Genomic DNA, 14,360 nt, shown 5'->3' with positions numbered 1-14,360 from the left:
CAAGTAGCAAGTTATTTTTTGAAAAAGCAATGGTGCAAGTTACGTAGGAAGAAAACACAAGAAAAATGAGGTAAAAACGTTTTTTATGGAACAATACCAGGATGTTTCTTATGAGCTATTCAGATTTTGCGAAATAGCAGTTGTTTACCTGTTTTTCCTTCTTTGAGACTAATAAAGATTAATTTGCGCTCTACTTTGACAGACAAAAAAAAAATAAAGACAATCCAGTTTGGGTGTACTCGGCATTGGATCCAAATTAGATAAAGATAAATTGGTGAAACATTTTGCTGAGAAACATGGAAACCGTCCAATTCAACTCTTATAGACAACTTTGTTCTCCTAGGTGTCCGCCTTTAAAAACCATTGCAAAGATGGCAAACGCTATAATTTTGTATTGTGTATTTAGGATTTCAATTGTGAGAAATCCAGGGTCCTCATTAAATAAAAAATTGTATGGAACAAAATTTGTCAATCTGTTTGTAAATGTCAGTTGTGCTTTTTTGTAGTCTCTACACATACAATTTCTTGACAAACATGTACATCTGCCATATGTTGACACTAGGAGTGTAACAATCAAGGTGGATCAATATATCGATTTGGTAAACACAATTTAATCTAAGTCGGTCAATGGAAAATTATTAATTTCGATATGCCGCATTATTTTTTTTTTATTTTAAAAAAATCTTACATTTAATCAACAAAATTGTCGCACCCATCAAAACATTACTCGGTAATTTTTATTGCTTTAGGTAAATTAGAATGGATTGTGTCAAAGGTGTTCATAATTTTGCATAAATTGATTGAAGGCTCTTGAATTGAATCGTCGTAGAATATCGTATTATTGCCCAAAGAATCGATAATTATACGATCATGAAATATTTGCCACCCCTCAACAAGTCCCTGCCCCCCTCTCGCACATCATTAATATATTTGTAGATCTGCCCCTGCTGAGAAGCCCCGCCTCGTAATTCTTGAGACTTGAGGTAGATTGAAATTGTGGAATATTGGAGCACTGAAAGATAACAGGTTATTGGTTGCTTCATGTTTAATTTTCTCCAATTTTTGACAGTTATTTTGCGTCTTGGCCGCACTGTCACAGAGTAGTTAGCAAATCTGCCTTACAGTTCTGAGATCAAGAGATCAATCCCAGAATCTGGCCTTCCTGTGTGGAATTTGCATGTTCTCTCCGTGCATGTGTGGGTTTTCTTCGGGTACTCTGGTTTGCTTACACATCCCCAAAACTTGCAGTGTAGACTGATTGATCACGCCAAATTGTCCTTAGGTGTGAATGTGTGCGTGAATGATCATCTCTCCCAATTCAGGGTGTACCCTGCCTACTGCCCATAGTTAGCTGGGTTAGGCTCCAGCACCCCTGCGACGCTTGTGAGGATAAACGGCTCGGAAAGTGAATTAATGAATTTGCGTCTTTGATTTTCGACATGTTTTTTGCTACCCTGTTGACTGTTCACAACAAAACGTTTGACAGTTCTTTGATCACGTACCAATATCGTACATCTTACAAGAGTGCTGTATCCCTCTAAGAACATTTACAAAATGTAATATAATTCCATTAATTCGTTCCACAGCCTGAAAACCCACACTAAATCCTTAATAAATACCCCTGGTACTATTACCAATGGCAATTACACATAGCAAAACAAATAAATTATTAATAAAAACCGGAATTATTAAAGAACAAAAAACAAAAAAACAATTCCTATAATAATGTAATGAATTGGGTTCTAATGTGGCGGACGTGTTTTGCTTGCTGTACTTGAACGCATCGCGTCACTGACGTGACAGAGAGAGGGAGAGATTTTACTTTCACTTTTAATGTTTTGTTGAGAAGACCGTCAAATGCGGCGGACAGTAGGTGTCTTGTGTTGCAAAAGTTCTGAAATAAACGAATAAAAACCTGATGAAGCTGGCGATGTTACCACAATAATATTTGTCACCTTAACTTATAAAGACTGGCCAACGGAGGTCAGAGGAGAACCGTGAAGATCGTAGACCAGGGGTCTCCAAACCGGTCCTTGAGGGCCGCTGTGGGTCCTGGTTTTTGTTCATACCGATCAAGCACAGACCTTTTAACCAATGTGGTTTCTACTAAAACAAAGAACATCTGACTGCAATCAACTGATGACACTTATAAAACACCAGATTGGTTAAGAGGTGTGGTCTTGTTTTGTTGGAGTGAAATCCTGCACCCACTGCGGCCCTATGTGGAATAGTTTGGAGACCACTGTCGTAGACATTCTGCGGCCGTATTGTTCAGCCAATCCACGGATGCGCACCCCTTGCTCATATATTTCTGTCATTTCCATCTTCATTTCAATGGTAAACTTCACCTTTTCCTTGTTTCACCACCTGCACTAACCTTCTTTGAACATGTGTTGATTTCTCTCGCGAAAATCTGCCGTGCGTCCGTCTACGGCACTGTCATATAGTATTTCGAGCATGTAGTCGGATGTAGAAACAAATGGCGAGATGAATTTTACGTCGGATGTAGAAGAGATCGTGTGTCGAAGCGACCTTATGTCGGTGTACCACTGTTTTTTAAACCTTACGAGCAATGCACATTCTTTAAGAGAGGGGTCTCCAAAACAGTCCTCAAGGGCCGCTGTGGGTCCTCATTTTTGTTCCAACCAATCCAGTACCGAAAGTTGGACCACTGAGATTTCTGCTAAGTCAATCACCACCTGACTGCAGTGATTACACATGTAAAACACCAGACTAGTGAAAGGGTATTGTCATTTTGTTCGGATGGAACAAGATTCTGCGCTCACTGCGGTCCTGCTTTAAGAGGTGCAAACACGAATTATGTGCAGACTTTTCACCCCGCTTTCCCTTTTCGCGCTTGCATGATATCATTGGCCAGCAAGTCTACACTGATTCTTTAGTCCTCGCTAGTATCTTTAGTAATAGGATGATATGGGACAGCCTTACTATTCATCCATCAACTTTATATAAAATGAGAACAGTTATGTTGGCACAGCTCTAAAATTGAAAAAAAAAATTAAATGTACGCAGAGAAGGAAAGATGCGCTTACGGTACAAATAGTTGTCAACGTACGGTGTTATCAGCCATATCCACTGTCGTCAGCAGCACCCACTGGAACATTCTGAGGGAGATACAAATCAAAAGTGAGTAGGCGTTCTAGAACTTCAAATACACGCAAAGTTAAAACCTGTGCATAGCATTCAAAGTCTCCTCCTAGTCAAATACATGTCACGCTTCGTGTTGGAGCGTCTGTGTTCTCCAGGAATCCTGGGTTTAATCTGTGTGCCTTGAGTAGGATTTGAGCAAACTAGTTGGAACTCATGCGGCTTATCATGTGGCCACTTCAAGGTTCACATTAGTGGCGCTATTGTGTAAAGTGCACAGCGATTCACTTTTTAAAAGTGAAAAGAACAGCTTGGACTTCTTCAATGCAGGGTAATGAACGGGGACTGGGAGGAAAAAAAACAAAAGACAATTCTCATTTAATTAGGGATAACTAATTATGGCAATCCTTGATTTTTTCAGACAAAAGACCTAACAGATTCAATTTGGAATGATGTTTTTCATTGAACAATATGATTTGAAGCCCCTTTCAAAACTGAATTCCAGTTTTGTTCACAAGATGCAAATGACTCAGATGCTGACTCTACCATACAAATACACATTACAACCACTTGATGCTTGAAGATTGCACGCTACCAAATACTTTTGCTCCGCGTGTGGGATTCACAAAAGATGATCGAAACAACACTTCTGTTGCTTTTGTGCCGAACGTGTTGTTTTGATTGGATTTTAAGATCAGATCCAGGTAATTTTCGAAAAGATTGTTGTCAAAAACGTGTAATCTTTTTCCTCCCATGCAAACAAGATGGAATTACAACGATGAATGCTTGTGACTTGCCCTGAAAATGTGCTCAGAGTTCTTCAGGGTCATTATTCATGCACCAGTCTCCCTTAATCACATCTGTTGAGCTCGACACTGATATGTTGATGTTATAATACAACGGCAATAGGAAAAAGGATTACGTGGACTACTGTCGCTAATGGTTCTGTATTACAGTACTGCGTGTTATCTGATTGACCGCACGTCTGGCGTGGTTGTATTAATCCCGATTGTTCGAGCGCTTCTTTCCACCCGGCTCGTAAACGCCATGCTAGGCTACCTCACCGCCTCCACCTCCGCGTCGAGGCAGAACAAAGGGGCGTGAAGAAGAGCCCCTCTTCCTCTCTCTCCGAGAACATCCAGCAACTTTGTTGAAGCAGCGCGGCCACCAAGTTAGCTCGCGCTCGCTCCATGCTAACCTTAAACTGGCTCCTCGCAGCCACCGCGGTTCCTCCGCCAGGCTGTCGGCGTCGCACCGTCCCCCGATTACGCCCGCCTCTCCGGTCACTTAACGGCGATGGATAAACGCGAGTCGCTGGTTTGTTGATATAACGTGGAAGTGCAGTTCGCGTGGCCCCCGTGTTAAGTGAAGTTGACCTAGCTGCTGTTGTCGGTCGCCGAGGCTGATTACCCCGCTTAGCTAACGCACTGCACCGCAAAGCGAGTAGAAACTCCCCGCTGACATCCACCAAGGAGATCAATGTTTTGTACCCTAAACAAGAATATTGCCTTGTGATAAAAGAAATGCCGATGGGTTAACATTACCATCGCCAGAACGCATCCATCCGGCACACCAGAGATGAAGAAAAAAAAATGCTTGTTGTCCTCACTCAGATTGAACAACCCAACTCTCGAAGCGAGCCCGGACCCCGACGCTCTCATTGGACCGAGGCTCAGCAGCAGCCGGCCTCCCATTGGCCGAATGGCGGAACAACAGGCAGCAGGATGGACCGGCCGACGTCCGCCCACCCCACCGAGGCCACATGGAACAATAACCGCGACTCGGAGTCGGAGCCCCAAACCGGGCGAGGAGGAGCCTGACCTCTGTGGCACTATTGTGGTTCGTGTTCGCTTCATCGTTTCAAAGATGTGCTCCGTTGAGGAAAGAAACATTTTTTGTATTGATGACAATTTCATGCAAAATGAACCTTTAAACGACAATTTACAGTGAATACTGAATGTTTTGCCTTAACACAATAACAAGTTCAAAATGAACTACGGCCGCCCGGCTCCCTTTACTGGCTAACTCGAAACATCTCCAGGAAAAAAAAAAGGAATTAAAGACTTCTAGGCTCTAGTAAGCCACAATTGTTCTCTTTTACTAGAGTATGTTATTAAAAGGACAATTTTTTTCCTATTGATCTAAAAATCTATAATACAGTATTTAGTATATGTTTTGACCTACGGAGGGCGCCATGTTATATGCGTGCAATGGATGCTTTTTTTAATTTTATTAACATGATAGACAAACTATTGTTGATTGTTATTGTTTATGAACAATTATCAATACAAACCAAAAACAAAACAAACACAAATATTTCAGGGGTTATAAACATACCAAACATTGCAATCAGAGAGGAAATATTACAAATGCTGTAATCAATTATTCACAAAAAAAGTTAGTTTTTCACAAATATTGTTTTTTTCCGCTTTCAGATTCTTAGATTTATGTAGCACACAGTCTCGTTATGAAAGTGAGAAAAAAGGAGGTCACGGCTACTTAAATTTACATTCTTGGAGGTAGAATTTTGATAAGTAGATTAATAATAAAACATCCCAGATAGCAGACTGACATTGAACAAACGTTGGATTTTTCGTCAAAATCACTAGTATGGTTGACATCAAAATTGTCGACGTCAAGTGACGTTGAAACAATGTTGTTCTGTAGTATGTCAGGCGATGGTTGGTTAACATTGTTTTATAGTTGATGAACTAATGTTGACAAATAGTTGATTTATGATTGACCGGGAAATATGATTGAAAAGTCATTGAATTATGGATAAGCGGGCATTTTGGTCGAAAACAACATTGATTCAGCATTGTTCCAATATTACTAATAATCGAAATGATGTTCAGGTTTTGTAAGGATTTTAACGTTGAAACAACATTAATTGGGGGTGCAAAAGTGACGTTGCTTCAACGATATATGATCAACAGCGGAATGTTGATCCAACATCTTTTCAACGTGGGTCTGCTACATTGGATTCTCATTCTTGAGATTCTTATAGAAACAAAAAAAAAAGACATTTTATGCGCGCAATGGAGGCTCGGGTGACGACGTAGAATTCAGTGGTGTCCAAACTATTCCACATAGGGCCGCAGTGGGTGCGGGACTGCGGATTTTTGTTCAAACCCATCATGAGGACAACCTTTCACCAATCTGGTGTCTCACAAGTGTAATCAGTTGATTGCAGTCATTTGCTGCTTGTTTTAGCACAAACTTCATTGGTTAAACTGTCTGTGCTCAATTGGTAGGAACAAAAACGAGGACCCACAGCAGCCCTCGAGGACAGGTTTGGACACCCATGACGTAGATTGTCAGTGTCACCGGACTAAACTAGGTGAGACGTCCAACACATGCGCACATCGGTTAAAAGTGGCGAGTACTTACTATTTCTGTTTTTATTGAGTCTTTTATTACCTTTTCATTGCCTCACAATACTTTTGGCATGTATTTTCTCTCATACTTTTAAGCATTGTGTTTTCTTGTGGTCGCTTTAATAAAGCAGATTGTTGATCTGTTGACAACATCAGTCACGTAGCATATTTAAACCACCCATATTTGATTTTACTACATTTAAGTATTTTCTTATGGCATCTTTAGTATGTTCTGTCTGTATGCATTTAAACAAAACAAGCTGAAAGCGCATGGTAGTACTTTGGGTCTCAAATTCGCCTCTTGTAGACATTTTGCTGGTGTAGCACATTTTGGCAGCACACCGTCCCCCCCCACTCCCACCTCGTCTAATCCCGTCTTTCATGTTCATTTTGCTTTTGCTGCTCGTTTTGTGAAATATGGACAGTGCTGTCATGCTCATTAATGTTCCTCTCGGGTTCATTTTGAAAGGGTTGAACTGATGACGTTTATGTTGCTAGTCATGCTCTGGAAGCCCGGCAGCATAACCATGTGACGTTAACAACCATGACCTAAAAGTTAAATTAATTTTACAAATTGTATAAAACCGAAAACATCAAGAGGGGTTTCAATATCAAATTATTTTAGCTCATAATAACATTTATCTTTTAAGAACTACAAGCCTTTCTATCCGTGGATCCCTTCAAGAAAAAAAAAATAGGAATAGGGCTCTGAGGATATACAGATACATCCCTGGAAAATACCTATCAAATGACATTGTTATGCGTCCATAAATAACATTAGTGTAAATATACGTATATAAATGGTGTTAAAACGTATTGTATATATTTTGCGCTATCCTTATACTTCTGGATTATTTTGTTGCTTGTCGTCCTTAACTCATTCACGGCTATTGACAATAAAAGACAAATCCATTTCAACAATAAAGGCTGGCATTGAGTGATCATGACGACGAGACGTCCAATCCAATTGGACTGAGGGCCTGGCAGCAAGTGTTTGATGGCATTTCTCCCAGTCAAAATTGATTGGATGTCTATCGTCGTCAAAGGCAGCCAATGAAGTTCATACTTAAAATAGTTTTAAAACCAGTTTATACCCGATTCCGATCCTCTGAAAATGAAGTTATCGGGCCTGATTTCCGATCACGTGATCGTATTTGGCACATCCCTAGTATTATTTGTATATTACTACTTTCTCTTTTCTCTTCAAAGATATCATGTCTGAATCGACATGACATGTATGAACAAGTGAATACAAAAAGATTGTTTATTTGTTCTTTACCTTTTTTAATACAATAGTCTCTCATCAAAACGGTTGAGATTTGATGTTTACATGATGCAAGTGAAATAAAAGGCCAGGCTTTCTTAGATGCCAGCTAGGCTAGCTTCTTGATCCACAGGACCAGAATTGATAAACAGATTAGGAATATATCAAAAATAAAACCCATCAGTAATATTCAACGCACATTACTCCCTTGGATTTGCAGTTTACGCAGCTTGTTGAATAACTCCAGATACTGTGTCATGGTGTCAACACAGTCTGCCGGTGCAAAGATGCCTTCGGGCTTGGCAACAAACGCAGATGGCAGCTCTGGGATGCTAGGGCCCAGGAATGACTGCATGAACTCCTTCATAAGATTCCAGCAGTCCCCTGGAACCACACAGGGACAATATTCTACCTGAAGAGAGGGTGAGAACAGTTAAAAAAAAAGGTGGGGGAAATATATTTTTACCCACTGGCTATGTTGCCATACCTCTACTGATATTCCTCTGGCACTTGAGCTCATGGTCACGGTGCCAACTTTGATGAGGAAGTCGCAGTATCGATACCGTGACCCCCGACATTCCACTTTGTGTCCCTTAGCATTCTGGAAGTGACTCTTTAGCTTCACCATGAGAACGTCAAAATTGGCATCAGCTACCAGACAGGGCCCATTCTCAAACAAAGCCAGACAGCTAAGTGGGGTTTCTGAGTTGTGCATCACATATAAGAGCTTGGAGGGCTGACCTGGAACACAAAGGTCACACAATTACTGCAGTTCTGCATTCACTATAAAGAAGATTCTCCTAGGGGTGCACGATATCCATTTTTTGAAACCGATATCGATAACTTCCTGCTCCTCAAGGACGATACCGATACGATAACGTACAGTATATATACAGTATTTTTTTTATGTGCATCAATCAGTCAATATCATTGACTATGTGTCCCCTGAACAATGAGCATTGATCTAAAACAAACATAAACCCAAGAGGTATTGTGCTTTGTCAGCAGATAAAACGTTAGGTGCAACAGGAGAGGAGACTTTTGTCGTCTTGGTCCATGAAACAACTTTCTTAACCTGGCAGTTATAGAACATCAAGCCTATCAATAACTTGTAAACATAACACTGTAAAATACAAATATCTGCTAAATGCCATAGTAAGGTTTATAACTCAGTGAAGGAAAAATACGGCCTCTAGAACAGTAACAAGCCTTTGCGTACTGGCAAAACAGGAGTGGAAACAAACGCACACATCCCAATCCGACACCAAAAATATTAATAGGCCTGATAACATATAGTGTTATTGGATTTATTGGGATGACGTCATAATTCCTATTATCAGACCGATAATTATCGTGCACCTCTAGATTCTGCTCAAGCTTTTCGAAGGCTACAAAACCTTTAAGTTAAAATGAACGTTGGACACCTCATTATGAAGGCAGTAGACACAGGTGGAGAAAAAATATGTTTATAGCTGAATGAAAGTATGAAATGTATTGTTTATTTTTTTGTTTAAAGGTATAAACATAGCAGTCAAGTTCTACGATAATTTATCCGTAAATAGTTAAAGACAAACATATTGAAAAAAAAAAAGTCACAGCAATTGCTAAAATGACTTTGATAAAAGGCCTTAAGTTAATGATTCACTTTGACTCTTAACTAGTTAACATTTTTTGGTGTCAGTCTATACCTAAAATGACATTTATATGTCAGTAGCTGCAATCTTTCTAATATTTAGAGGAACTCCATTACTTTCGCCATTTTTTATGTTGGCTATTTTTTAGCTGGTGCATATTGAATCAAGCCAGCCAACTGCAAGCGCTGTCCAATTTAAATGTTGAGTTTTTAAAATTATTTTATGTCTGCCTTGTAAATGAAACTGTGCTGCAACGATTAATCGATTAACTCGAGTATTCGATTGGAAAAAAATATTACAAATAAATTTTGTTGCTTCGAGTATTCGTTTAATTAAAGTGGCGTTGTAATGGTTTATTTTGAAAGTTTTTGCATTTAGTTTTATTGATTAGGGCGGATATACTGCCCTCTGGTCTGTCTCTTTTCACATGGCTGAATGCAACTGCTCCCTGTTAAGATCAATGTAAGCTAAGTTTTTGGTTTGAGCTAATGTTTTTTAATGCATTCAGTTTATAGGTATATTTGGCCGTTTTTTGCGGTGTGGGAATATGTGTCTGAACCATTTGTTAAGAGCATTGTAAAAACAACTTTAGCATTTTATAGCATTTAAGCTAGCAGACTTTTTCGATGTAAGTTAGCTAATTGTTCTTTTGATGTACAGAGATCCTCATTAAAAAAATATATATATACAGTTTGAGGCTCAGCTCAGATATTTTTTATTTTTCATGTTCCTTATCCGATTACTCGATTATTCGAACTAACTAGTCCATCGATTAATCGACTACTAAAATATTCGATAGCTGCAGACGTAAAATGAAATGTCAAATTATGCCTGACTGTAGTCCTCTTAATTGCTATAACAGTAGTCGTGCTCATAAGCCTTGAGAATCTCAATTAAGGTAGCTTTGAACCAATCAGAAGATGGAAAAATGTAAGCGCCAAACTAACACACAAACAAACAACAAAAAAAAACAACAGAACCAGCATTTTTTAATGACCTCAATTGGCATTGGCCCGCAACCTTGAGTCTGAAGGACCTGGGAACATTACATTGATATGGCAACACATGTCACATTCTGACTGGGTAGGGAGAAAAATAACCCACAAATGCATCGACATTGCAAAAGACTGCTGGAAATAAATGAATACTAAGCAAAAGAGGTACACAAAAGCGTCTAATGTTGTACAAGGAGAATGAAGACATATTATTGATTTTTAGTGATGCACGATAATACATTTTTCAACCGATATCGATAACCGATAATTTCCTGCCCCTTCCACCCGATAACCGATAATGTCACGCCGATAATTTTATTCAAATATGTATGTAAAATTTTAAAGTACGGTATACAAAGATCAAATGTTACTGTACAAAAATGTAATTTAGTGCTATTTTTTTCCACATCAAATGTGAACAAGTAGTAAATTCCAACAACTAAACAATGGCAATGACGTTGTGTAATGGTAAGCTTTTGGCAACAATTACTTATCCAGTAAGCCATTCCTAACATATATCACATTACTACACTGCAAAAACACCTCCTTAAAACTAGCAGAATTGGACAAAACTGTTGATTGCGCACATTTGGAGGCTAAATCAAGTATATAATTATCGGATTGCATTATCGGTTGAATTTCGTTTTATCTGGATTATCTGTGTGACGTCATAATTGCCATTATTGGCCGATAATTATCGGTGACCGATATTATCGTGCATCTCTATGATGCTAAAATATTTGTAACTATTTTTTACCATTTGAATGGCCCGAATATATTGGTAGCTGGCAGTTATCCAGTTATGACCGCCAGAGGTTGCGCTAGACTTTTTCGTTGTCTGTCATTTTGACTGACAGTGTCATAAAAATCCGGTCATAATCAATTTTTACCCGTCACTTACATTTTAAAAATGATAATAATGATATATTCAATAGTATTTAGTTTTCATTCATTTTTAATTAATATTCTGTCTGAACAAGCTTAACAAGAGGCAAACAGACAGCGGAGTGCACCAATCAGCGACGGGCAGACGTGCCGTTAGCAAAGCGACGAGGGCAGGACGAGGGACTTGCGCGCGGAAGTAAACATACGAGGAGAACGGAGTTTATTCAACATGGCTAGCGCGAGACAGACTGTTGTCAATGATTCGTGTCGATGTGTTTTAGCTCATTTAAAACTGAATTTACCGCGGATTGAAACGTATTCTCGGCTCTCCCGTTCGCCATCCGCGTTGTTCTAGAGACGACTTTCGGTGCGCAAGAGTGACGTTGCTCGTGAAGAACACGTCACGCAAATAAACAAATCTGATTTGTCGATTGATTTTGTACCTACTCGAGAGGCTGTGTCCCAGACTTGTCTCTCAGTGTTTGAAAAATACAGGGAGAACAGTCTGGCCGTGCTAGGCAAACACTCAGTTGCCTTGACATTTTTCCGAGTAAGGCCAACGACGTAATGCATCAAGAGAGACAATAGCTAATTAATATGCTCACTCGCCGCCACCCTGTGGTCTGGGGTGTGAATTGCAACCTGTCAAAATGACGGATGGACTTCAGTTTTTTCCGTCACCGTTTAAAAAAAACGGTCAACGACGGAAAATATTCGGTTAACGCGACCCCTGATGACCGCTCACGTAAACACATAAAAAAAAAACTAGATGCTCGTATTCCAGTTTTCAAAAACATCGTGACTACCCCTAGGTACCTCCAAATGAATTTCTGGCAATATACACTGTATATTGTATACTGTATATAGTGTATATGGCTATGAGTATCTGCCCTCATGTTTTGCGCTTGCTCTATTCTCAAGGAATCTTGGTCTTTGGACTAAAGAAGCAGTTGTTGCTGCATAACTGATGATAAGTAATATGAAACACTTTAAGAGTAAAGAGAAAGTTCATGACTTCATTAGTGTAATGAAACACTTCAAAATGTATTTTACTGGTGGTAGAAAGTACCAGAATTGTGAGATATAAATGGCCAAAAAGTTCTGACTGTGCTAGGTTCGGTAGAATGTGAAAATGACATTTGCATCATCACGTTCTCTCTACGTGAGTATGTTTTCATGCAACGTAGTGTAGACAGGAAAAATCTAATCCATTTACAACACTGTAAACTCACACATGTCAACCGATCATTTGGAATGTCTAAAAAAAATATATATCTGAACCTGAAGATTGGCTGCATTTACACACAAACACAGAGACATGAAGCGAAATGAAAAAAGAATTACCGCTGACACTTCCAGTTGCATGGTAGGTCTCACAGTCTACACAGAAGCTACCCTGCTTCACAGCTCCCAGTTGCTCCAGTTTTTTGTGCACCATGTCCACAGTCTGCTGCACACTTTTCCCCTCCGCAACCGGCACCTGGCACACACTGGGACACAAACAATGACTTGAAAACGGGAACTCGATCGTGTATATGCAATTGTGCAGCATCGCCAATAAATGGGCTTATGTGTGTTGCTCAAGTTTGTCAGAAAAAAAAAATCAAAAATAACAATGATGAAAGAATATAATAAAAAAAATTTACTAGCTGCACAAGCGTGATAGATGAAAATTTTTGTCCACTGTTCCAACGTTTATGGGCCAAAATGCCATCATTAAGGGGAAGTTTGGATCCCTGTACTAGTGTAAAATCATGTATTGCACATATTATTATCAAGTGTATCCATCTGATGCAATTTATACCACAAAATAAGTAATCACACAAACGCATTTGTGTGTGTTTTTTTTTTTTTATAGCACGACTCAGTAAAGCTTGGAAAGTGTGGCTCTAAATGAAGGAGACAACTTCCATGTGTCTTTATAACATAATTGCACCCTGCTAAAAATTCCAGCATATGATAGTGGGTGTAGCAGTAAAACCAGCACTAAAACACAATAAATCTAGCAGAGCTGTGCAGGATATGTTGTTTTGGTATGGGATCTCCTGGCGCTTATGCTGGAATTTGTTAGCAGGGTGGCCAATAAAGACTCTGAATGTCTTCATAATGACGATACTTAATGAACAAAGCGACGCCGTGGAAAAAAAAAAAACAAGCATAGGGTTTACGGGCGGTTTGTTAAAAAACGCTGTGTACTTTCTAATAATTGTACATTGTTTTAAAAGAATATAAAATCTCACCAAGTGACCCCCATTGATATTTGCCTGCAGTTGCTATTGTCGTAGTAGGCATAGATATCAAATATATAATGAGCTAGATACGTAATGCACGCTGTGGGCCAACTGGGACGGCCATTAGCCCTTGTCGGCCATTTTCTATCAGTGCCATTCGCTCAGCATAACATTATACATATTCAATTTTGCATAAATTCCCAACCCATTTTAAACGTACTGGTTTTTCATAAACGCCGGAGATGCAATTGAAATAATTGCGTATTTAAAAATATATTTTTTTCAATATTCAACCTGGACTTAGCCACGTTAATCTTCTTTGTTATTAACCAAATCGTTTTAATATATTTAAAGATTTCGCCAAGTTAGGAGTTTGTAGTGGGGAAAATATAATATATCACCTTAGGTTCACTGCAAAAGAGTCAACCGAATAAGTCCACCGCTTTAAGATGGTGGCCTGTTACTAACGCCACGGACTCCCAAATATTTGCATCTAGGGCTCTATATATGTGATCTATGGTATAGTACGTAGAATACTTCCAGGTGAACTTTTTTTCTTTTGGGAAAAAAAAAAAAAAAACGCTATCTAGGGAAAAAAGTATAATAGCATTATAACAATATGAGTGACAATAGATCAATATAATTGCTAGATACATTTAATACAAACAATTAAAAGTCCATGAGACTGAAGAGGAAAAAATGATTTTTGAAAGGATGTGACACAATAAACGTCACTTTCGTTGAAGAAACAACCTTCCTTTTTATTTATTTTTTTATTATTTATATTCATTTATTTATTTTTTGTGTGTGATAGGTTTCGTCTCCACTCTGGGTGTGTTAAACGGTTAGTCGGAATAGCAGTTTTTTTT

At 39.0% G+C, this 14,360-nt stretch overlaps 2 protein-coding genes across 9 annotated transcripts in view; both read right to left on the bottom strand.

Moving 5' to 3' along the window:
- Positions 1-4,824, bottom strand: part of usp49 (ubiquitin specific peptidase 49) — a 37,303-nt gene extending 32,479 nt beyond the window's left edge. The window contains exons 1-2 of one of the 4 annotated variants that reach the window (XM_057846272.1): positions 4,650-4,824; positions 3,074-3,122 (exon numbers count right to left, since the gene is read on the bottom strand). The gene's annotated coding sequence lies outside the window, so the exon portion shown is untranslated. Of the gene's footprint in view, positions 1-3,050; positions 3,123-4,303; positions 4,427-4,649 lie in introns of those variants that run through there. The other 3 variants (XM_057846270.1, XM_057846271.1, XM_057846274.1) reach the window with 3 other exon arrangements.
- A 2,917-nt stretch (positions 4,825-7,741) lies between these two features.
- med20 (mediator complex subunit 20) overlaps positions 7,742-14,360 on the bottom strand; it is a 31,859-nt gene continuing 25,240 nt past the window's right edge. For 4 of the 5 annotated variants that reach the window (XM_057845702.1, XM_057845701.1, XM_057845705.1 and 1 more), the window contains 3 exons: positions 12,605-12,750; positions 8,234-8,487; positions 7,742-8,158 (listed from right to left, as the gene is read on the bottom strand). In XM_057845702.1, the coding sequence (XP_057701685.1) occupies positions 7,937-8,158; positions 8,234-8,487; positions 12,605-12,750 (622 nt within the window). In that variant the 3' untranslated portion in view covers positions 7,742-7,936. Of the gene's footprint in view, positions 8,159-8,233; positions 8,488-12,604; positions 12,751-13,500; positions 13,674-14,360 lie in introns of those variants that run through there. The other variant, XM_057845704.1, reaches the window with a different exon arrangement.

The sequence above is a fragment of the Corythoichthys intestinalis genome, chromosome 9 (assembly GCF_030265065.1).
Source record: "Corythoichthys intestinalis isolate RoL2023-P3 chromosome 9, ASM3026506v1, whole genome shotgun sequence".
Taxonomy (NCBI): domain Eukaryota; kingdom Metazoa; phylum Chordata; class Actinopteri; order Syngnathiformes; family Syngnathidae; genus Corythoichthys; species Corythoichthys intestinalis.
The sequence above is the reverse complement of the archived record's forward strand: the minus strand, read 5'-3'. Positions and strand labels throughout refer to the sequence as shown.